The following is a 23,981-nucleotide window of genomic DNA, read 5'->3' as shown; positions in this document are numbered from 1 at the left end:
ACAACGGATGGGTTATTGCTGTTTTGTAAAGTTTTCTTGTTCTATAACCCTCTAGCGCAACACAAAAACCTATTCACTTTAATTAATACAAGCATGCGCACAGCATACATATTTGCAAAATACCAAAACACTCAAAATAATTTAAAATTTTTAATAGTTTAAACAAAAATTTTTTACAGTAGGTAGAGCAAACGTGCGAAAAAAATATTTGGCCAATTAATAAAGCTTACAGTACTCGATAAGTTTTATCATCACTTCAACTATAAACGTTTGCCAAAGCTATAAATCCGTTTATCCTTACACAGAAAAATGCGATAAACCATAAATTTAGTAAGTTAAGTGACTTTGCCTTCTTCACGAAGAACTCTCTCGGCACTATGAGTTTCCACGTATTTCCCGACTTTAGAACAACGCCGACTCCTACCGTGTGCGTAAAATTAGAGCTGTACGAGATTTCCTTACAATAAATGATGGGAATGTGTACCTACAGTCAAGTGACTCTTTTGACTGACCTGTAAAAGAATGGAGACAAAGGTAATTTAAAATTGTTTTAATATGATGATTAACCTATTGCACGCATTCAAGTTGCACAAAGACGACATTTCAAGTCTACGTGATCGTTCTTTCTAGACTGATTAACACTTTATCGAATTCTGAAAATTTACTAGGAAAGACTATATATATATATATATATATATATACTCCATTGTGTTAAATTTTTATTACGTCATATGACTTCTGCACGTCACTTGTAACATACTATTACTGATTGTCTCACTAAACATTGAAATTGATTCTCTAATTGTTGTGACAACGTTCAACATAAATGGTTGCATATTACTAAAAACAAGACAAAACTGCTAAATTTTGAGTCAATGAGCAATGCACATGGTTGTCAATAACCGTTTCCTCGTAATCAAACGCACAAAACAAAATTGTAAAACAAGTAAACACTGCATGTAGTAAGTACTTGCCTTCTAGAGTTAAACAATGAAATGAGACAACTCTGACTGTCCAAAATGAGTCATGCATAATTTCAAAAAGTATACGTACTTGTTAGTTAGAAATGCTGCAACAATCTATTACGTATATGTATAGCAAACATATAGAAACCTTAAAATAACATGTAGATACTTTATGTAGTTTTTTAAGATTTAGAGTTTTGTATATAGTATATCTTTGCAGTAAGACGCACTGTGACATCAATGGACAAAGTTTACTAGCATTTTAGGAGTAGATCTAGGATTGCTAATGGAGGCTTCCGCAGTAAAGAATGATCACGGCTAGACTCGTCTGTTAAACAAGACTCTCTAGTTTAATCATGCAGTAGGCCACAAACGTTGACTTTACCTACGAGAGTATCTAGATATGCTATTGCGACCTCTCCGTCACAAGTACGAAACATTTATTCATTATTGATTAAACAATGCATGGAATATCATGCGACGGCGGGCATAGCTCAGCAAGTGAGAGACAATCTTGTAAAAAATCCAAAAAGATTGGATGATGAATGCCATATACAGTCACAACCCTTTGAAGACCTCATATATAGTTTTGGAACCGCTTCAGAACGCTGTTGTTTCTTTCTTTCTCGGCTGAGTGGAAACCGTTTATTCCATCTCGAGCAAACGCAGAAAGCAAACTTGGAAAACAATCATGCACTGTTGTGTTGTAGATCTAGAAGCTACAAGTGGCAATTAAATAAGACAACTAGCTCAGGCTGTCTCAAAATTAATGTAATTTACTTCTATTGCTAATGCGTTATACATGAGATGCTATAAAGTTACATCTACCAAATAGGTAGGAATCACAGACCTTCAATGGCATGTCGTCCAACAGTCGATTAACTAACCAATTACTGAATTGACTATCACAAAACGTAAATTTAATAATTCTAATTCTGATCTAGTACGACGCCGTATGATGGACTGTCGACAACCGATGTTTCTTCATACAGTGGGCTCCTTGTTAGTACGTCGGCCTGATGACCAGAGTCGGACACTGTCTCGTACGTTGCAGCATCGTGTCTCTGTTCCTGTTCATTCATTTCCGTTGTGTTAGACTCTTTCGCACCGCCTAGAGCACTAAACATTTCGTCATATGAAATGATGCGAAAGCAAGAACGATTATGTGAATACATACATCACGTGTCTCAATCGATAGAAAAGGTAAGCAGCAAGCATCAGCAGAATAATGCAAAGAGCGGACAATGTAGCGACTGCAGCTGTTAGTCCCAAGTTTGTCTTCTCATCTGCTTGCAAACAAGGACTGCAAGTAAGAACAACAGGACATAAACATATTGATCGATCCATTTACCTGTGCACGATGTAGTTTGAAAGACGTAAATGCTTGAAGTTGGACCCAATCCGTGTCTATTACGTCCTCTTATCTCAACTGTATATGCTGTGTTTTCTTCCAATTCGTCGAGAAATAGATTGTTGTTGCTGCTCAGCGACAATTCCAGTTCGCTCTGCTTGTGAGCGTTAGTGAGTCGTACTAAGTATCCAGTGATGTCTGTAGTAGATGTCGGTTGTATTGATGCAAACTGACAACCAATCTCAGTAGATACAAATCGATTTTGTGAAACAATCGAGACCACGTCTGGCAAATCTATATATACAAATACAAACAAAAAACCGACAAATTGTTGTCCGTATCAGTTTATTACTAAATCCAACTTAATTAAATAAGATGATGATTGACAAGAAATTCACAACCTAACCCATCCCTCACACCAATACAAGCTTCAATTAATTGCGACAGAGACCTAGTAATAGACAGCAGTGAGAAAATTGTCGCATTCAAGCAAGAGCGTTGTAAAAGCAAAGTAAGTATATATATATATATATATATATATATATATATATATATATATATATATATATATATATATATCATACGCCTGAAAGCTGCATCATGAAATCCTCAAAGACATGTTTAAATCTTCTTGCTTTGAATTCTTTCGCGGTAAAGCATTGCAAGACACACGTAGACTGTATGAGAGACTACAATATTCCAACAATATATTGATACCGTCAACATAAAAACTCTTAAATTTAAGAGTATTCCGCTGAGACACACATGCACGCACGCGCGCGCGCACACACACACACAAACACACACACACACACACACACACACACACATACACACACAAACACACACACACACACACACAAACACACACACACACACACACACACACACACACACACACACACACACACACATACACACACAAACACACACACACACACACACACACACACACACACGCGCACACACACACACACACACACACACACACACACACAACCAAATTACTACAAAAACTACACAAGCGATTGAAAAACCATTTCCACCTCACCAGCAGATCCCAGACCATGTAGAGTATTGGTCAAGCTAGTGCCTACAACAACACACAACACATTAAGTAAAACACAACTTTTAGTTTATCAACATATACAAATCTATCTACAGAAGCCAACCACGGTTAGAAACGTTAGATCGTAAATATTTACAGTTTTTCATTGTTACAACGAACTCAATTTTGAATATTCCTATGCACACCTGAAACAAGGCTTGATGATGCTACGTAGTTGATTAGTTAACGAAAATGCAGTTGCAATATAATCAAAAAGACAAATTAAAGATAAACCCAAAGTTTAATGGATACCAAATCATCATTTTGTTAGGCATGTCATCCTTTAATAAGCAACATTCGTACTTCAAAATAAAATACACTTGTCAATGTTTATACCTGAAGTAGGAATAGATGTAACTGGTGGACTTGGTGTAGATTCTAACAAAACAAAGGAAGAGTAGACCATATTGTCACGCAATTGTATCAAAAAATGCAGAACAAACCACAACGTTTGAATGAATATCGAGTCATCATGTCGTTGTTATATAAAGCAGTACATGATGTTGATGCAGACACATGTTGCAAACTAACAATGACAGTAGAAGTTACTCGACATGCACAAACATCGATGTCAGAGGTTTCATTAATAATGTTGTTGCTGTTGATGTTCCACACAATGTTTGCTGTAGGAAATCTAGCAAGTGAAAACGAGCAAGTCAAGCGTGTTGTATTGTCAATAACTTGACAATCTGATAAGTCGTCATTATCTAGACGTACAGCATACCACAAGTCAAATATCTGAGAACATCAAAACAGATGTTGAATATATGTACCAAGCACATGAGCATCGTTCCACTGATAAGGTAGTGATGTTCCCAGTATATTTTCAGATGATATTCTGTAATTATTGCCAGCATCAAGTGTACAATTGACAGGATCGATTGTTAGAAAAGGCATCAAGCTATCTGCACGATGTATAGAAAATTGAGATGAATCATCAGGGACACTTGTTCCAGCACTATTCAGCTCAATCTTAGTGGATGGTATAGGAGTTCCAGATACTTCACAGGGAATTTCTGCTTTCGAATTATTCACAGAGGTGCATAAATGTGGCTTACAAGAGATGGTAGGAAGACCTACAGTCAATCAACTATTAAACATTGACAAATTAGCATGTTTCTCTTACTTCCGAGTAAAACTTTAATCTTGCCACTGCCAGCTTCTGGATTATTAGCAAATCTAATACCAAAATGACATTGTATTGTAAACAAATTAAGATTTTCAGACACTTGGTCGATAGTGAGCTCCGTGTAGTTGTTACTTAACGCAGAGAAAAATGTGAAGCCAGGAAGAGCGTCGAGAGCTGACACAACTGATGCAACGGTTGAATTACTAAATTGGATATTCCAAAAGGGTCCGGTTAGACGATGAGCATTCATGCCGCAGTATGTGCAATTCATGGTTACGCTGCTGTTCACCAGAGCATAACAATCCACAAGTTCAGTGCTTTTACTGGGTGGAAGGTCATCTACAATCAGACATAAAAAGAACGACTGTAACTGCATGTGAACACGTTACAGTTATCTACTGTCCAGTACCTACCGCACTTGAGACTGTTGCCTAGAGAACGTTTCAAGAACGTCAACCACAAGAGCTGGACTACAAGCATGACAGGGACGGACATTATCCTTCTTCTAGCGCGAGTGTCAATAAAAGTTCCCGTACGCTGTATTTTGAGCCACGCAATCCAAAAGGTGTTAGTAGTACGTGTCATTGTATTGTTTTGTTCGATGTTCCTGAATTTTTTGGAAACACGAGTCTTAGATGCGGTAGGTGCATGTCTACATGCAAATGTTACACTGTCTACGTAGCGTATGCACGTGTCTAGATCCATGCAGTACATGCAGACTGCCTAGACAAGAGCAGTCATTATATGTCTGATTGTAGATGACTTTCCACCCAGTACAGGCACTGAACTTGTGCATTGTTATGCTCTGGTAGCCTCGACGCAAATTTTTTTGGGTCCACTTCACACACACATCCCGGATATATAGCCCGGATAAGTTTAAGTTGCACGTGCACGGTTGACCATTCTCACGTGCACGCATGCTGGATCATGCATGATTTAGTAGTTCGAAATGTGTTGTTACGCTGACAGATCGTGGGAATTGCGCTTTCTCTGCGAGAAGTTACCACACTCAGTAAACAGCAGTGGCTAGTGAAAGGAGAGCCCCAGTATGGGGAATGTTGGTTGCTACAAACGGTTTTCTTTCCAGAAATCGACTTTCTCGAGAAAAAATTGACTCCAGAAGAGCTTTGCGTGATGCAGCTATCATACAAGACGGCAGAGGTTTGTACATTTTGCTAGTTAATTGATATTAGTTAATTAACTAATTATTAATTTATTAGAATACAGTATTTAGTAACATTAAAGCACAATTTATGTATTTATGGTAGTATTTTGAACCTTCATTGTGATTTAATAAATAGTAATTTATAATTTATATGTGTATATATACAGTAGTGGACAAATTATTTGCCAGGCAAGAAATTTCAAGGGTTTTCAAGATGTTTGTGTTTGAGTGGAAGCACAAAATATTAATATAAATAAAGCGACTTCTTGGTCAATGTTGGTCATGCAATAGGAAAATCAAGACTAATTGGTACAGAATTGAGTCTAAATCAGTTGGTTGTTGCAATTTAATTAAGATTATTGTTACAACCTAGTTAAAACAGATTAATTAAGTTTACATTACAACTTATCAAAGCATATTCAATGCAAACAATATTACAACCTTTGAAAACAAACTAACTTACCAATTTATGCTCATATCAGCACTTATTTCCATTCTGTAGTCCAGAATATGATGAAAAATCAACAACAAAACTACCCGGCAAATACTTTTGTCCACTACTGTATATACTAGTAACTATTGCAGAAGAACCTGTTTATTAATCATGTACTCTTCTGTTACTGCAATTAATTTGTTTGCATAAGAAATGTATGGCATACAGGCAGGATTAGAGGAAGTTGTTGATCCGGACAGTCTGTTGCCACAGAGCAGTTTTTTGTTAGCCTAAAATACATAGAATCAATCCATGATCCATTTTAAAATAAAATTAAAACACACACAATGAAGATGCCTATTTCTCTAGTGGGTGCACAGTTTGCTGGACATAAAACTGGAATGACTTGTTCTGAACACTCATTCTGAACACTGTAATTACAATCTGTTTCTCTCTTTATATCAAGGAATATTAACATGAACAGTTTCCTCTACTCAAAAATCTTGTATCCTTGTACAGTTTAGATGGCATTAGGGGTATTTGTTTTCAAACTTATTGTCAGATTGTAGTTTCTCCTTGTTCTCTGGTGGATTCGTTTGGGGATAATGTTTCTGTTGAACGTGTTGGTTGTAGTTTCGGCTTTCATGAACAAACTTGGACGTCCTGCTGATGCTGGACGGGTAGAAAAGGACTTGAAGTGTCGTCTAGCTACAGCAGTAGGTTGCACTCGAATCTTTTTCTTTTGTTTTCTGACTCCCACCTCTTTACCAAACATATGTAGAGCAGAACGCAGTCGCTGCTGTGTACCAGGCGAGTGGATTCCTTTGCCTTGTAGTTTCCAATAATTAGAACAAAACCTTTCTACTGCAGCTATGAAGCTGTCTGTGACATGACTTTCATGCAGTCCGTCCTTGATATCTTTAGTGACCTGCAGTACTCTTTCAATGACGTCCCTTGACTTTTCATAGCTCCTCTGTTAATTGGTTGCGCTTGATCTCTTTTAAATGTATTGCTAAAATCACTGTTGTCGTCAGCTGCAGTTGCTACTTCAGTTGTTTCACAGGAACAAGGAGCAATTTTTTCAAAGGAACGTTTGATATCTTCGTCAGACCAATTCATACTGATGGAAAGAGACTTTAGATGTTCTTCTTCTGCTTTTTGGTGGACACTACTGTAAAAGGAAATGGGTTGGCAGTGTTGTCCTAATGCCACTGCTGCAAAAAGCTGACGGCCTTGAGGCGAATACGTTGGGATAGTATTGGCACTGCTTTTGCGATACTTCATTGCTGCTGCAAATTGGTGTTTGCAAGGTTGACTTTGCATTCCGATGGGACAGGTGCACTCACCCAGTTGTAAGTCTACTACCACATTGTATTCTTATCTGACTGACTCACAACAGTGTAAACGTCTGGGTCATCTGATGCGACAATGTCGTCAGATGGAATGGTGTACGCTTTTACTCCTGTCACAGTAAATCTTGTAGAGACAAAATGATCTAATCTGTTTGTGGCAACAGATATTAAACGTCGCTGGTAATAGAGTTTGCGAGTCTGTGTGAGAAGATTGAACATTTGTACCACATTCCAAGCTTTATTCCTTTGGAAAAGGATGTCTTTTCTGATGCGTATGCTAGCCTCTGAATTATGGTTAGTATAGTTGCCTCGTGTGGGAAAGTTCTTTCGGAAACACAGCCTATTCTTTCCTCTGTTGCCAGTAATCACCTAGTCTCTTTTGAATGTCTGAAAAGGGCTTTTGTCTACTTCACGTTTGATTTCAGTCAATGCTTGCTCACTTGGGGCATAAACAAGTTGTTTTGTTAGAGCCATACAGGTAATTCTGTCTGTACCACAGATACCAAAATTTGAGCTCCAAACCCATCTTCATATACTTTGTAAAAAATCAAAGACACATAGGTGTAATTCCGCTTGAGGCCATGTACTCTTTAGAGCAATCCGTTTGCTTGCACAGTCATCTGTCAATAATGTTAGTGGTCCAAGATTTGGGCCTCTTCAAAAAAATGCACACTTGGGCAGTATGTGGCACAGTACTGTAAACCCTGCTGACAAGGTAACAGCATCTTCACTGAATGTCATAACTGCAGCAAGTGGTAGAGCTCCTATTGATGTGCCGCAGCTAAGTATGAACACAGCTGTGTTCAAGTTATCAAGACTGGCTGTTGAGTTACAAAAGACTAGCTTTGCACTTTGTGTGACCATTTCATGGACTCTGGCCATGAGAGGAGTGACTAGAGCTAAAAGGAAGGGCATGGCATCAGTCTTTCTGGTTTTTGGTTTAGGTTCATTCATGTTCATTGCAGCTGCTGCTTCATAAGGTTGAAGAAATACTTGCCCAAGTTTAGGTTCATTCATGTTCATTGCAGCTGCTGCTTCATAAGGTTGAAGAAATACTTGCCCACCCTCTTTTTCATGTTCCTTGTTGTATTGTTGTACTTCCTCGAGCAGTCGCTCAAACATAGCCTCTCCATTTTCTGGTCCAGTGTTGTCTGATCGCCATTGTCTAAAGAGGCGTTGAATGTCTCGTACGTTTGGGGTTATGGCTCTGTCTGCAAGAGTGCTCTCAACTACTCGTGGATCACTTTTCAGTTGAATCTGGGTCAAGTATTCATGTTTTGCAGACGCAGCAGAGCTGTCAGACTCAAAGAGACTAATTCTTGCTTTTTCACAGCTTCTGTGACTGGCCTAAAGCTGAGAGCATGGCCACCGTGGATTGGGTGGTATGTGATTGTTAAGGCAAGATATTCAGGGTGGTCTGAGGTTCTAGATGCCTCAGGTGGGTATACCCTAACTATTAAAGTGCTAGGACACATTGACTTTTTGTCTTGTGTGGAACAATGTATGGTGGTTTTCTTTAGTTTGCACTTCCTTTCTGTGGACATTTGTTACAGAGTTTTCTGTTTCCTGTAATGATGACAATGACGAACAGTTTTAAAAAGGAGCCGCCATCCTTTTGCTTTGAAACCTGTAGTGCTTCAATAGGTGGTTTTTGAAACCTCTTCAAAATGTGTAATTAACTGGACAGCTGCAGTTTCACAATTGGCACTTGTCCATGCTTCTAGAGTAAAGTTGCATGTTTCAGCTCCTAGGAAACTTTCCAATTCATGCTGACAATATGAGTCAACAAAATAGTTGTACCGCTGCGGGAGCAAGGGTATAATACTGGTAGGGAGGCCTGAATCAGATTTGCATTCTTGTTTGGCATCAAGTGGGTGCTCTAGATTGGCTTCACTGGTAGTTTGAAATTGTTGAAGTGTGTCTTTGCTTAAAGTGCATCTCTTGACATAAACTGACTGTTGTTCTACTACAGGCAGGGAGGTTTCACGGACGTTGTCAGCTTTTGTACCCTGTGAATGACTCTCATTAGAAGTGCATCAGGTTACATTAGAAAGAAAGGATTTCTCTTGCCAGCTGAAACGGCCTTAGCGAGAGTGACTTTTTCTACCAACTTTGTTTGCTTTGTCAGGCATATAGCAGGAGGGCCAATCAGTAGTTGCTTTGCATGGTGAAATTGCTGAAGAGTTACATTTTCTCCTGAAACTTTGGTCTTGAAAATTTTACTCAGACTTAAGCAAAGCTTCTGGCGTTTAGGTTGCTTGAGATGGTGGCTTTGGATTTGCTGAGACTGCAAGTTTTCATCAGCTAATATGGACTTATCTATGGACTTATCTAGGATATTTGAATTTTAATTTGATCAGAAAGCAGCCATACTGCTAAGGTATTCGTCAGGTAGTGAGTATAAGGGCTTGGTTGAAGCAGGGTTCTCCCCAGGGCGTTTGAGTGTAGCGCTGCGCTACGCTTGAATTTCTACTTCACTCTCAGAGATCACTGATTTGAGATTGTCTAGATATGCTCCAGATACGGGATATCAAGTGCATGTGAAGGAAACATAATCTTAATGATGTAATTTGCATGTTTAGAACCTGCTTACTAAGTAGGCGGCTTGAAGAAAGCCAATACTGAATAGGACCGCTGACTGACCACTTTGCAAAAATAGTTCCAGTCAGATTCCAACAGCTGTGCCACTTCAAAGTGCAAATTCTTTGCCATACAGAACAAGATGTGATGGCTACAATTGTGAAGAAAGAGAACCTTTCCTTAGTGTTTCCAAACATTTGTAACCTTGCAGCCATTGCCCAGCTAATCCCTGCTTCCACTGCTGACTGTGAGAGGGCTTTTCTGAACTGAATAGGATAAAGACACCTCTGAGAAACCCCGTCTGAGCAACAAAATCACAGTGCAACTGCTGTTTATCTCTATTGAAGGTCCCTGTTTAGAAGACTTTGACTTTAACGCTGCATGTCTGGAGTGGGCTTCCAAGAGGAACAGATGCATTACAATATTGTAACAGAGTCAGCATAATTTCATTATACAGTGGACAGCTTGTAAGATTGAACACAGTTTTGCTTGTTACTCTCTAATGTAGCAGCAACCTTAGGGTATATACTCAGTCACTGTTTGAAGCAATGATTACGAATAAATAGTATGTCATTGTGTTTATGCATTCAATTGTGTCACAGTGTGTATCTAGCAAGCGTGCACTGCTACTTAGTAGACTAGTTAACAGGTTTGTCAATGCATGGTTACAAGTCACAGCAATATCTTGACTTCAACAGCTGTCCATGCTAAATTCGTCCAATTAATGGATTACTGATAGCTGACAGCCTGTAAACAACAGCTAGTATAGACGATTTTCAGCAGCAAGTCTAATATATATTGATAATAGATTAGTATTGCAATTGGGACTTTGTCGTGACGTCAGTGGATGGGCGTGGTCTTAGGGAGGGGCTAGTGCTACGCTTTCTTGAAATCCTGGGGAGAACCCTGGTTGAAGGTAAAGTTTGAGTTTTGCTTTGTCACATAGAAGGACAGCTGTGGCGAACAGATGTGTGCCCACAGATTCTCTGGAGAAAATGCTGCAACTGGCACAAAAACAAAGGCAATAACCCCACAAAGAGAAGAACATGTTTGTATTGGGAAATTTTGCAATGCCTTGATCATGTGTGTTTCCATCTTTTCAAATGTCGGCCTATGCATAGGAATCAAATCATGAATATCCACTCTTTCACCTAAGGCAGTGCTTACATAGTCCAGTGTTTGTATTAGTTCTACCAACAATTTGGTAGGAACTGGCTATCCCAATGGGCCACCATAGAAGGAAACTTTGAATTCAAATCTAAAGCAACCACTGTCCAATGATTCCCACTGATCAATGTATTTGATGCAACAGAAGATCCAGTTATGGCATCAATTTGTACGTTGACAATCAGGAATATAAGTCTAATCTTCTTTCTGTTGTTCAGAGCTAATGCTATGGATGTGTTCAACGTGAATTAGCAAACTTTGGATAGCACAAGGCAAAGACAATCTTGTGATGAGCAATTGAGAAGCGATGCCATACCTTCAAGCAGTGTATCAGGTAACCATCTGTCACATGCCAGTCTAGACATTTGGTAGCTACTGTAGTCACGTCACCAAATGCCACAGCAGAGGCTGGCTTGTCTGACAGAATTTGTTGAAATTGCTGTATCTTGCTCAAGTTCAAGAGTTCAAGATTCAAAGTGTCAGGAATGTGACAGACCTTGTTGAACCACTTGTCTTCTTGAATAACCTTTGGGAGGACACCACTTAGACAGGAGTATGGACATTAAATTAAGGAACAAACTCGTTCAACTCAAAGTATTTGTATTACTTTACTGCAGCTAGGTGGCAGAGTATTACTAATCGACATTTGTAGTTGTGAATTCAGTTAACATGACTAGTGGTGAGCTAATATAATTTGTAGTATTCTGGACACCAACAAATTCTCATGCATATTGGTTAATATCTACACTATCTAAACAAGATAGTGTAGGCACACTTTAAAAGAAGCATGCTTTAGCTATAGGTACTTAGCAAGGATGTGTGGTACATGTGATTACAAGGAACTACTACATGTAATGTACAATCTCATAATTAAATGGGACATGAAATGCTAACTAAAATCATCTAGTCACTTAGACAGAACACTACAATGTGTAGAAAGAGATTTAAAAATTTACCTGAAGAATGAGATGCTTGATATTTTGCATTGTGTGTATAGGATGTGTGAAGAATATTGGAAGGTGGATCGGGGAATGACATGTTAAAGTACTCTCTAGCAAAATCTAGCGACTGCTGTGACATTTCTTACCAGATTTATGACGTTTGTTTACCAGTTTACAATGCTGTATACGCATAACTCAATCTTAACCAGTTATAGTCATTACCAGTTGGATATAACAGTGTACGCTCTAGATGTTAAAGAAAGACTCAAAGTAACATGATAATGTTTTGTGCTTGTATATACGTAGTTCTATTTGTGGTCAATTTGAGCATGGTATAAGATACTGTGAATATGCATCATCAACTGCTCCATCTCATCATAGTAAAGAAACACCGCCCTTTGGTATTTATCAAGTTTTGAAACCAGAATTACTGTAACAGCTAGCCCTCATATATGGAGCCCTATCTGAGAAGACTCCCAATCTAACAGCCAGGGACACAATGAATGGCAGATCGCTCAAGTGAGCATTATAGATATAAATAGATACACCCACCATCATCATGTATGCAAATCTATTCAGAAATCACTTTCAGCATGGCTGGTCTCCCAAAAGATCCTGCAAATAATCTATCAAATGTACAAAGTACAATATCTAAAAGCACTACGAGTCAAAATGCAATGCAGCTATACAAACTTAGTTGCACTCATTTCTTCAGAAAATTGGTCATGGCAGCTCCCTGAAGAAAAGGCACTTTCTGTGTAACTCTGGAGAATCTCGAAAGATGAACTAAAAATTCAAACCTTCTTTGACTTACAAGTGCAGTACATACAACTGAAACATTGCATGCAAGTACCTTATCGAGATCCAGAAATGTTAATTAATTGAAACATAGGTGACTTATGCCTAAACCACACATGTAATTTGTCTTCTGGCAGGTGCAATAATGGAAGTTATCCAGGTTACTCATCTAGAATCTGCAACAACCAGAATAAAGAAGTTACGTTGACTCTATTTACAATATTGACTGTGTTAATTAATCAAAGAAAATATGAAATGTATTAAATCAATAAATATTAACTGCAATAATCAATCGACGTTTACTATATAAATTTAATTAATAACATTGACTGTAGACATCAATCAAAACTTCCACCACTAAATATTAGCTCACCACTACATATTAACTGAATTCACAACAACAAATGTCCTGGATTGTTCATATTCCTTGATCTATAGAGAGGAACAGATTGCAGTTAGAGTTTTCAGAATGAGTGTTCAGAACAAGTTATTCCTGTTTTATGTTCAGCAAACTGTGCACCCACTAGAGAAATAAGCATCTTCATTGTGTGTGTTCTAATTTTATTGTTAAAATGGATCATGGATTGCTTCTATTTTAGGCTAATGAAAAACTGTGTTCTTTTGCAACAGACTGTCCATGGCGCAGATCAACAGCTTCCTGTAATCCTGCCTGTTTGCCATACATTTCTTATGTAAAACAAATTAATTGCAGTAACAGCAGAGTACACGATTAATTAAAAACGGGTTCTTCTGCAATAGTTACTATATATATATATATATACATATATTTAGAAATACATATATTTTTACATAAACCCACCTACGTGGGTATCTAACACACATTATCCATATATATATATATATATATATATATATATATATATATACACGTATATATATATATATATACACTTATAAATTATAAATTACTATTTATTAAATCACATTTAAGGTTCAAAAATACTACCATAAATACATAAATTGTGCTTTAATGTTACTAAATACTGTATTCTAATAAATTAACAATTAGTTAAATTAACTAATATCAATTAACTAGCAAACTGTACAAACTTCTGCCGTCTTGTATAATAACTGCATCACGCAAAGCTTTTCTGGAGTCAATTGTTTCTCGAGAAAGTCGATTTCTGCAAAGAAAACGGTTTGTAGCAACCAACATTTCCCATATTGGGGCTCTCCCTTCACTAGCCACTGTTGCTTACTGAGTGTGGTAACTGCTCGCAGAGAAAGCGCAATTCCCACGATCTGTCAGCATAGCACCTTACATTTCGAACTACTAGCCATTTGTGCACGTGAGAATAGTCTACCGTGCACGTGCAAGTTAAACTTATCCGGGCTATATATCCGGGATGTGTGTGTGAAGTGGACCCCCCAAAAAAATTTGCGCCTCGACACTACTATGGTCCGACCGCGCGAGGATAGCAACGGTACTGTATCACGTCGACTTGAACACCTCTTTGGGAAAGACGTGTCAAAGGATATTCGCAATGTAGTGAAGATACATGAATTGCACATACCACGGCATGAATGCACAACGTGTAACCGCACCCTTTTGGTATATCCAATTTTGTACATGCATCCGTTGTATCAGTCGTGTCAGCTCTCGACTCTCTCCCTGGCTTTTTCTCTGCGTTAGCCTGCTCGGGGCTCACTATCAACCAAGTGTTTAAAAATCTTAATTTGTCTCAATGCAATGTCAATTTGCTATTGCATTGGCTAATCCAGAAGCTGGCAGTCGCAAGATTAAAGTTTTACTCAGAAGTAAGAAAACATGCTAATTCTTCATTGTTTATTAGGTATTTGACTGTAGTTCTTCCTACCATATCTTGTAAGCCACGTGTCTGCACCTCTGTGAGTAATTTGAAACAGAAATTCTCTGTAAAGTATCTGACTTCCTATATCATCCACTATGATAGCCAACTGGCTTAATTAAGCTGAATAGTGCTGCAAAAAGTTTGCCTGTTGATTCATCTTGATTTTCCATCGTGCAGACAGCTTGATGCCTATTCTAACAATTAGTCCTGTCAATTGTACACTTGATGCTGGCAATAATTACAGAATATCATATGAAAATATACTGGGAACGTCACAACCTTATCATTGGAACGGTGCTCATGTTCTTGGTACATATATTCAACATCTGTTTTGATGTTCTCAGATATTTGACATGTAGTATATATGCTGTGCATCTACGTAATTACAACTTATCAGATTGTCAAGTTTTTGACAATGCAACAAGCTTGACTTGTTCATTTTACTTGCTAGATTTCCTGCAGCAAACATTGCATGGAACATCAACAGCAACAACATTAATTTATTAATGAGGCATTCAACATCCGTATTTGTGAATGTCGAGTAACTTCTACTATCATTGCAGGCCCAGATCCAGCAATTATTGAAAGAGGGGGTTGACCTGGTAGCAATTATTTATAGCATTACTAATTTTCTCTTTTCTAAAGAAATTATATGAAAATTATTGAACCACGCTTATTGGAAAAGAGGGGGTTTCAACCCCTTAATCCCCATCTGGATCCGGGCCTGCATTGTCAGTTTGCAACATGTGTCTGCATCAACATCATGTCATCACTGCTTCATATAACGACATGATGACTCAATATTCATTCAAACATTGTGATTTGTTCTGAATTTTTTTATCCAATTACATGGCAACATGGTCGACTCTTCATTTTGTGAGAATCTACACCAAGTTTACCAGTGACATTAATTTCTACTTCAGGTGTGAACATTGACAGTTTAAATTTATTTTGTAGTAACCATGCATAATTTTCAAAGAATAGCATGCCTAACTAAATGATGTTTTGGTATGTGGTTTGTCTCTAATATTTGTCTGTTTGATTACATTGCAACTGCTTTTTTTTTAGCTAATCTACCAGGAGCATATAAGCGTGACTTCTAGAAATTGGGAACGTCACAATGCTACGGGGCACGCCCACTTTTATAGACACGCCCATTTTATTGGCTCTAAAGTTGACTGATACGGTAGTTGCAGATCCAGACTGGAAAAATTGGTGGTGTATATACTATACCGTATAAAGATTTAAATTTGGTACTGATACATATTTACAGTCCACAATTTTGATGACCACGCCTACAAATGATGGGCTATAGCCTGGTCTAGCCCATGCCACGCTAGGCCCCGAATCCACTAGCATCATCAAGTCTTGTTTTAGGTGTGCTTACCAATATTCAAAATTGACTTTGTTGTAGTAATGCAATTGTAAATGTTGATGATCTAGCGTTTGTAGCGGTGGTTGGATTTTGTAGATTGCTCTGTATATGTTGATAAACTAAAAGTTGTATTTTACTTAACGTGTTGTGTTGTTGTAGCCACTAGCTTGACCAATACTCCGTATGGTCTTGGGTCTACTGATGAGGTGGCAAATGTTTTTTCAATCGCTTGTGTAGTTTCTGTAGTAATTTGGTTGTGTGTGTGTGTGTGTGTGTGTGTGTGTGTGTGTGTGTGTGTGTGTGTGTGTGTGTGTGTGTGTGTGTGTGTGCGTTCGTGTGTGTGTGTGTGTGCGCGCGCGTGCATGTGCGTGTTATCGTAGCAAGTGAAATAGTCTTAAATTTTCAAGAGTTTCAATGTTGACGGTATCAATATGGTTGGAATATAGTGTTCTCTCATGCAGTTTGTATTGTGCAATGCTTTACCGCCAAAAACTTCAGTAGCAAGAACTTTGAAAAAGTCTTAGAGGCTTTCAACTTTTATGCATACTTTGATCTACACATTGCTTTTGCAACGCTCTTGTTTGTATGCGACAGTTTTTTTCTCAGTGCTGTCTAAGTCTAATCAGCTAATAGCAGGTCTCTGACAGCACAATTAGGAATTAGTAACGTGGGGCGTGGGTTATAGTGTGCATTTTCTTGACAATCATTATCATATTTAATTAATTAAAGTATATTTAGTATTACTAAGAAATGATATCTTCAACGATTTGTCGGTTCTTGTTCGTATTTGTATCTAGATTTGCCAGACGTGGTCTGGATTGTTTCACAAAATCGATTTGTATCTTCTGAGATTGGTTGTCAGTTTGCATCGATACAACCGACATCTGACGGTGCTACTACAGACATCACTGGATACTTTGTACGACTCATGATCGCTAACGTTCACAAGCAGAGCGAACTGAAATTGTCGCTGATCATGATCGGCAACAACAATCTATTTCTCGACGAATTATAAAAAACACAGCATATGTAACCTAGGTTTCCCACCAATACAACAGACAGAACAATGATCACGCCCGTTACTTCATCATGTAAGGCGAAGATTGCCAGCCAGCCTATAGCGTCGAGGCTCTCCGACTTGTAACATTTGGCTTGTTCCATCACTTGGAAACAACTAAATTTGTAACATGCATTTAGAAACAACGCCTACTAGTAATCTAGCTTCATTTGTAACTTTCCCACATCTAATTTTGTTACTCACATCATGCGTTTCTGTCATACGATTTTGTCATAGCGCGACTAATTACCTTCAAGGTGCCTACTGGCCGAGAGTTTGCACTTCTAGTGCTTCTTCATTACTTCTGTTATTCCTAGAATCTGTGTTAGGTTGGCAAGAGCCGCAGCTGCGGCACGTATATACTCTCATTGTAAACTGTTAGTTTTACTATCTTAGGACCTATAGGGCACTGGATAACTATCTAGAAGCCTATGCGATCTGGTTCTACCGTACCCTGTATCTAAGTAGGGATTTCCCAGCTATATCCCTCCAAAATTGCAATTCACTGTTCTTGGTGGCCGAGACGTTATAAAGATATTGAAGATTAGGTCAGATCCTGTCCCAAATGTCAGAGTTCTAGAAATCTTCCAGGCCACACAGTTCCACATCCTTGGATTTTTCCAGAAGGACCGTGGAGGAGGATACATGCAGATTTTGCAGAGTGGAAAGGGAAACAATATCTACTGTTGATTGATGCCTATTCCAAATGGCCAGAAATTCACGAACTGGGGACACATGCTACCGCTACACAGACTACCGCTACACAGACTACCGCTACACAGACTACCGCTACACAGACTGTGGAAGACATGAGAACATTCAGTTTTCATGGTATTCCTCACAAGCTGGTCATGGATAACGGACCTCAGTTAGTTGCTGACGAGTTTGAGGAGTTCATCAGAGTCAATGGTACTAGACATCAACGTACACCTCTCTACCATCCGGCGTCAAACGGTCAAATGGAGAGATTGGTGCAGGAACTAAAAAAGAGCTTAAAGACCAAGCCAGTAGGACGATCTATTAGTCACCAAGTCTCCTTGTTCTTACTGAAGTACAGGACTACACCTAACTGTACTACCGGAAGGACACCCGCCGAGATGTTAATGAAAAGAGAGCTGAGGACAAAGTTGACACTCTTACGTCCTGATGTGGGAGGAGAAGTGAGAGATACTCAATATGATCAATACCAGCAAGCCTCAGTAGTAACACGGAGTTTGAACCCTGGGCAAACAGTTAGTGTTTTGAATCCTAGGAGAGACGGACGAGGAAAATGGCTTCATGGGGTAATACTTCAAAGATTGGGACCAGTGAACTATTTGGTGGAAGTAGATGGACAACCCAGATATGTACAAATATAACATCTGAGAGTTTGAGATATCAGAAGTATACTGATACCGGTTGCTGAGCCTACATCTACTGATGCTGCTGAAGTAAAAATATCTGATATGGAGATACCATTATCAATAGCAGAATAAACAAGTAAATCTCTGGAAGTTCCACTTCAACCAGTGCAAGATCCACTACCTTCCAACCAGCCAGCAGAAGTAACTACTGCGAAAGAAGCAGCTGATGTTACAGAAGAAACACCAGGAAGACGATATCCCAAAAGACAGAACAGACAGATACCAGTTAGGTATCGTTCAACTTAATTAAGGAAAGAGGAGTGTAGTAGATTAATTAGATGCATGTTTGTGGTTAGCATTAGAGTTTGCGCAGCTCTAGTTGTAGTTCGAGTTGGTAGTTGACAATACACGGCTAGCGATTGTATACACGACACTTGTTCATGTGCATAGAGACCAATACGAGAATGACAATCGCGATGACAGATGGCGCATACATATTGACTTGTAATTACTCCTTGAGCCATTTGCTGGTGTATGTGTCGTCGTTCTTCTAATTTTTCATTCTCTCATCCTCAAAATTCTTCAGACCAGATGACACTTTCTTCCTCCAAACCAAACGATCAGACGCCAGTGACTCCCAATTGTTCTGATTGATGCTCAAATTCTGCAGATGATGACGCAGCATGTCTTTATATCTAGGTTTTTGGTCACCAGTTCTGCTCTTGGCATTTAACAACTGTCCATAGAACATTTGCTTTGGTAGCCTTCTGTCATTCATTCTTGTGACATGACCGACCCATTGTAGTTGTTGCTTTGTTATCATACATTCAATCCCTGTCATACCAGATCGTTTCAGAACCTCGCTATTTGACACTCTTTCACTCCAATGAATTCGCAAGATACGACGCAGACTACAAAGATGCAATTTTTTCAAGTTCTTGTTTCTCCGGTAAAGCGTCCATGATTGTGACCCATATAAAAGAGTTGTAAAAATGACTGCCTTGCATACTTTGATTTTAGTTTTACTTTGATACCTCTTTGACTCCACAGCCTCTTTTGAAGTGCACCATATGATCTGTTTGCTTTTTGCAAGCATGTAACAATGTCATTATTTATGGTGCAATCATCAGAGATGACACTACCAAGATAAGAGAATGTAGATACTTTCTTTAATGCTTCTCCAGAAACAAAGATATCATCAGCTGTTGTTTCTGCTCCTGGAGCAGGTTGAAACAAACATTTTGTCCTTTTTATATTAATTTGTAAGCCAAAGCTGACAGCAGCATTGTTGAAGCAGGAAACTATGTGTTGCATTTCTTCAGCAGAGGGTGCTACAAGGGCACAGTCATCTGCATATAGTAAGTCACGAAACTTTGTAATTGATGTCTTGGTTTTTGCCATAAATCTCCGAATGTTGTAAAATTTGCCATCCATACGATACGGTACAGACACACCTCGATCTCCTACGCAATGATTCATTTCTGTTAGCATTGCTGCAAGAAAGAGAGCAAACAAATTTGGTGCTAGAACGCAACCCTGTTTCACTCCAGTTTGCACATAAAATCCCTCTAATTTTTCTCCACCATAGATAACTCTTGCTGACATTCTTTCATGTAACTGTTTAATCAAATTGACAAACTTGGATGGACAACCAAATCTTCCCAGAACTTGCCAGAGAACTTCACGGTTAACTGAGTCAAACGCCTTTGTCAGGTCGATAAACACCTTAGACAACGGTTTCTGCTGTTCTCTACTTTTTTCCTGTAAGTTGTCTTGGAGTAAACACCATGTCAGTTGTGCTTCTTCCCTCACGGAAACCACATTGAGACTCAGGGAGAATGTCCTCCGAAATCGATTTTATTAGTCTATTCTGCAGTATTCTTGATAGTACTTTTCCAGCAATGGACAATAGTGAAATTCCACGCCAGTTTGTACAATCTGCTTTATCACGTTCCCTCTTGAAGATTGCAATTATGTCCGCATCCTTTAGCTCCTTCGGTATTACCTCTGTATCCAATATGCAATGAACGACTTTGGTAACTTCTTCCACAAAAAAACAGAACCTCCTCTTTGATAGAACTCAGCAGCAAGACCGTCTGGCCCTGCGGACTTGCCTGTTTTTAGTGGCAGTCTCTATTTCTTCCTGCACACACACACACACACACACACACACACACACACACACACACACACATACACACACACGCACACACACACACGCACACGCACGCACGCACTCACGCACACACACACACACACACACACACACACACACACACAGCCAGATTACTACAGAAAGTACACAAGTGATTGAAAAAACATTTGCCATCTCACCAGTAGACTCAAGACCATGTGGAGTATTGGTCAACATAGGCGTAGGAAGTTTGGTGAGATTGGGGGGGGGGGGGAGGAAGAGTACAACCAGGTACTGCATTTTAGATATGTGACGCCTAATGGCTAAACCCTAGAGGTAAGATATTTCAGGGAAGAAAGCTGCTTTAGCAGCATTTGTTGTCGAGACCGTTGCTGCTGCTTACAGTTCTTGTCAAGCATTGCACCGATATTTGGTGGTGTCTTTACCTTCATAACGGCTTCAAAATGAGAATGAGACGATTCATGCTTAGAAAAGCAATGCAGAGCCTTTTTCCAGTTTGAAAATCCAACCCTTGTGAAAGAAGGGTCTGCTTTTGTGCTCACCGTTAAAATTTGCTTCTTTTGTGCTGTAGTGCAATAGAAGCAAAATAGCAGGCCTGTCCGTTCACACATGGAAAGCCAAGGGTACTTGCCAAACCAACTGGGACTCACTGACCAAACATGATGACCTTTACCTTTTCCAGGCCTCCTACTCACAGCCAGCGCCTTGGTAGATGTAGGTTGATTTGCTTTTACACAACTGACATCACAACACACTCCACTACATCCTGTCTCTTCATCCCTTACTTCCACATCACTTGCCTCAGAGTCTGACTTTGCATCTGGTTGGAACGGAGCAGCAGCCTCACCTTCGATATCATGTGACCGTCAAGTACACGTTGGCGGCAGTTCTTGGTTCCGGTGTCTCCACTTTGACCATCCTTCGGTAGTCCCTCACTTTTCCCCTCTCCTGCGACTACCTCTTGAAAGACATCATCCTCGTCGCGTAAAGTACTCTCCGCTTGCTGCATGCTAGTCTTGAAGCCAAAATCAAACAGAGTCATCCCTGATTTCTTACTCTCCATCGCACAATTCTCTGTAACCACTTCCCGGATTCAGCACGTTCCACAATAGCAGTAGCGTATGCTAGGACAGAACTTTCTAGAACGCAGCGGAGAAACGGTCGGGGAATCGAGGCTGGCAGATACTGGTCCTTGGAGTGCCGGTCTGATTGATGGTCCTATGTGACGCTCTAATCGCCGCATTGATACAGCTTTGGAGGCTAAATATTGGGTGGGCCATGGCCCTCTCGCCCCCCGGTTCCTACGCCTCTGGTCAAGTTAGTGCCTACAACAACACAACACATTAAGTAAAACACAACTTTAAAAGTTTATCAACATATACAAATCAATCTACAAAATCCAACCACCGGTACGAACGTTAGATCATCAACTTTTACAATTGCATTACTACAACGAAGTCAATTTTGAATATTGGTAAGCACACCTGCAACAAGACTTGATGATGCTAATGGCTTCAGGGGCCTAGCGTGGCATGGGCTAGACCAGGCTATAACCCCATTATCTGTAGGCGTGGTCATCAAAACTGTGAACTGTAAATATGTGTGAGTGTACCAAATTTAAATCTTTATATAGTATATACACCACCTATTTTTCCAGTCTGGATCTGCAACTACTGTATCAGTGAACTATCTATAGTCAATAAAGTGGGCGTGTCTATAATACTGCGTGTACCCCGTATACAGCATTGTGAAGTTCCCCCCATTTCTAGAGGTCACACTACGCTTCTGGTGGATTAGCTAAAGATAAAAGCAGTTGCAATGTAATCAAACAGACAAATATTAAAGACAATTAAACCACATACCGAATCATCATTTTGTTAGGCATACTATTCTTTGATAAGCATGGCTACTACAAAGTAAATCTAAACTGTCAATGTTCATACCTGAAGTAGAAATTGATGTCACTGGTGAACTTGGTGTAGATTCTTACAAAATGAAAATTCGACCCATGTTGCCATGTAATTGCATAAAAAATTCAGAACAAACCACAATGTTTGAATCGATATTGAGTCATCATGTGGTTGTTATATGAAGCAGTACATGATGTTGATGCAGACACATGTTGCAAACTGACAATGACAGTAGAAGTTACTCGACATTCACAAATACTGATGTTGGATGGCTCATTAATAAATTAATGTTGTTGCTGGTGATGTTCCACGCAATGTTTGCTGCAGGAAATCTAGCAAGTAAAAATGAACAAGTCAAGCTTGTTGTATTGTCAAAAACTTGACAATATGATAAGTTGTTATTATCTAGATGCACAGCATGTATACCACAAGTTAAATATCTAAAACCATCAAACATATGTACTAAGCACATAGCATCGTTCCAATGACAAAGTTGTGACATTCCCAGTATATTTTTAGATGATATTTTGTAATTATTGCCAGCATTAAGTGAACAATTGACAAGAGCAATTGTTAGAATAGGCATCAAGCTGTCTTCACGATGTATGTGTAATGACTGCTATAATCGCTACCAAAGTACAAGCAACTCGCCATGTGTGTTACCCAAAAGCACTTAATACCAACCACTCTAGTCACTACGTAATAGTATACGTCACATCCCTCCCCGCTTCCAAAAAGCATACATCTAAATCCCTACAGTTATTGCAATCAGTTAAGCAGGAGGCTCTACGACGTAGTGTCTTTTCCAGACTGGGTGACGACGAATGCGTGGTCCAGGGACTGGTGACGTAGGGACGTATGGCTGAGCTCGGTGTTGATGCTCATCTCTGAGATCCACCTCGTAGTATCCACTACAGGTGGCGCTTCCGTACCTGCTGGTAATTGTCTGTCCGTTACCGACTAGTTCTCATGACGTGCTGTTTCATCTCTTTCTTCTGTGATTTGGTTTCTTTTTTTTTCAATTCCTGCGCCTGGGATGTCGGATACCTAAACTGATCATGCGGACGACGATAACATCTCTTCAAGAGAGTGTAATGAACCCGTTTAGTGTGTCCGTCGTGTGGATTCCTGACACTGTAGTTTTGAGGGGAATGCTTTGACGAAATTACGTACGAACCAAGCCACGTACAATCGTTTCAGGTTTGGAGAGAGACCTTTCTTGACTGCCGTGTTGAAAACATATACGAAGTCACCAACGCAGTCGTCTTCTTAAAGTTTCCTTATGTTCTTGTCATGGTTAACAGCCTGACGGTGTCGCGC

At 39.3% G+C, this 23,981-nt stretch overlaps 2 protein-coding genes and 1 long non-coding RNA gene across 3 annotated transcripts; 2 read left to right on the top strand and 1 right to left on the bottom strand.

Moving 5' to 3' along the window:
- Positions 1-1,715: 1,715 nt before the first annotated feature.
- Positions 1,716-4,841, bottom strand: LOC134177185 (uncharacterized). The gene is made up of 8 exons (XM_062643942.1): positions 4,551-4,841; positions 4,198-4,500; positions 3,868-4,131; positions 3,761-3,802; positions 3,368-3,409; positions 2,317-2,610; positions 2,143-2,251; positions 1,716-2,084 (listed from the first exon to the last, which is right to left on the bottom strand). The coding sequence occupies exons 1-8, from the start codon at positions 4,822-4,824 to the stop codon at positions 1,895-1,897; spliced, it is 1,518 nt and encodes a 505-aa protein (XP_062499926.1). The 5' UTR covers positions 4,825-4,841; the 3' UTR covers positions 1,716-1,894.
- Positions 4,842-11,202: 6,361 nt separating this feature from the next.
- On the top strand, positions 11,203-12,488 carry LOC134176856 (uncharacterized). The gene is made up of 2 exons (XR_009969380.1): positions 11,203-11,584; positions 12,248-12,488. It is a non-coding gene; the product is annotated as an uncharacterized LOC134176856 (long non-coding RNA).
- A 2,207-nt stretch (positions 12,489-14,695) lies between these two features.
- LOC134177684 (uncharacterized protein K02A2.6-like) lies at positions 14,696-18,611 on the top strand. The gene is made up of 4 exons (XM_062644462.1): positions 14,696-14,768; positions 14,999-15,130; positions 16,356-16,411; positions 17,826-18,611. Exons 1-4 carry the CDS (start codon positions 14,696-14,698, stop codon positions 18,609-18,611), a joined length of 1,047 nt encoding a protein of 348 aa, XP_062500446.1.
- The last annotated feature ends 5,370 nt before the right edge of the window (positions 18,612-23,981 follow it).

This window comes from Corticium candelabrum, chromosome 3 (genome assembly GCF_963422355.1).
Source record: "Corticium candelabrum chromosome 3, ooCorCand1.1, whole genome shotgun sequence".
Taxonomy (NCBI): domain Eukaryota; kingdom Metazoa; phylum Porifera; class Homoscleromorpha; order Homosclerophorida; family Plakinidae; genus Corticium; species Corticium candelabrum.
Note: the sequence above shows the minus strand (reverse complement) of the source record. Positions and strands in the feature narration are given on the sequence as shown.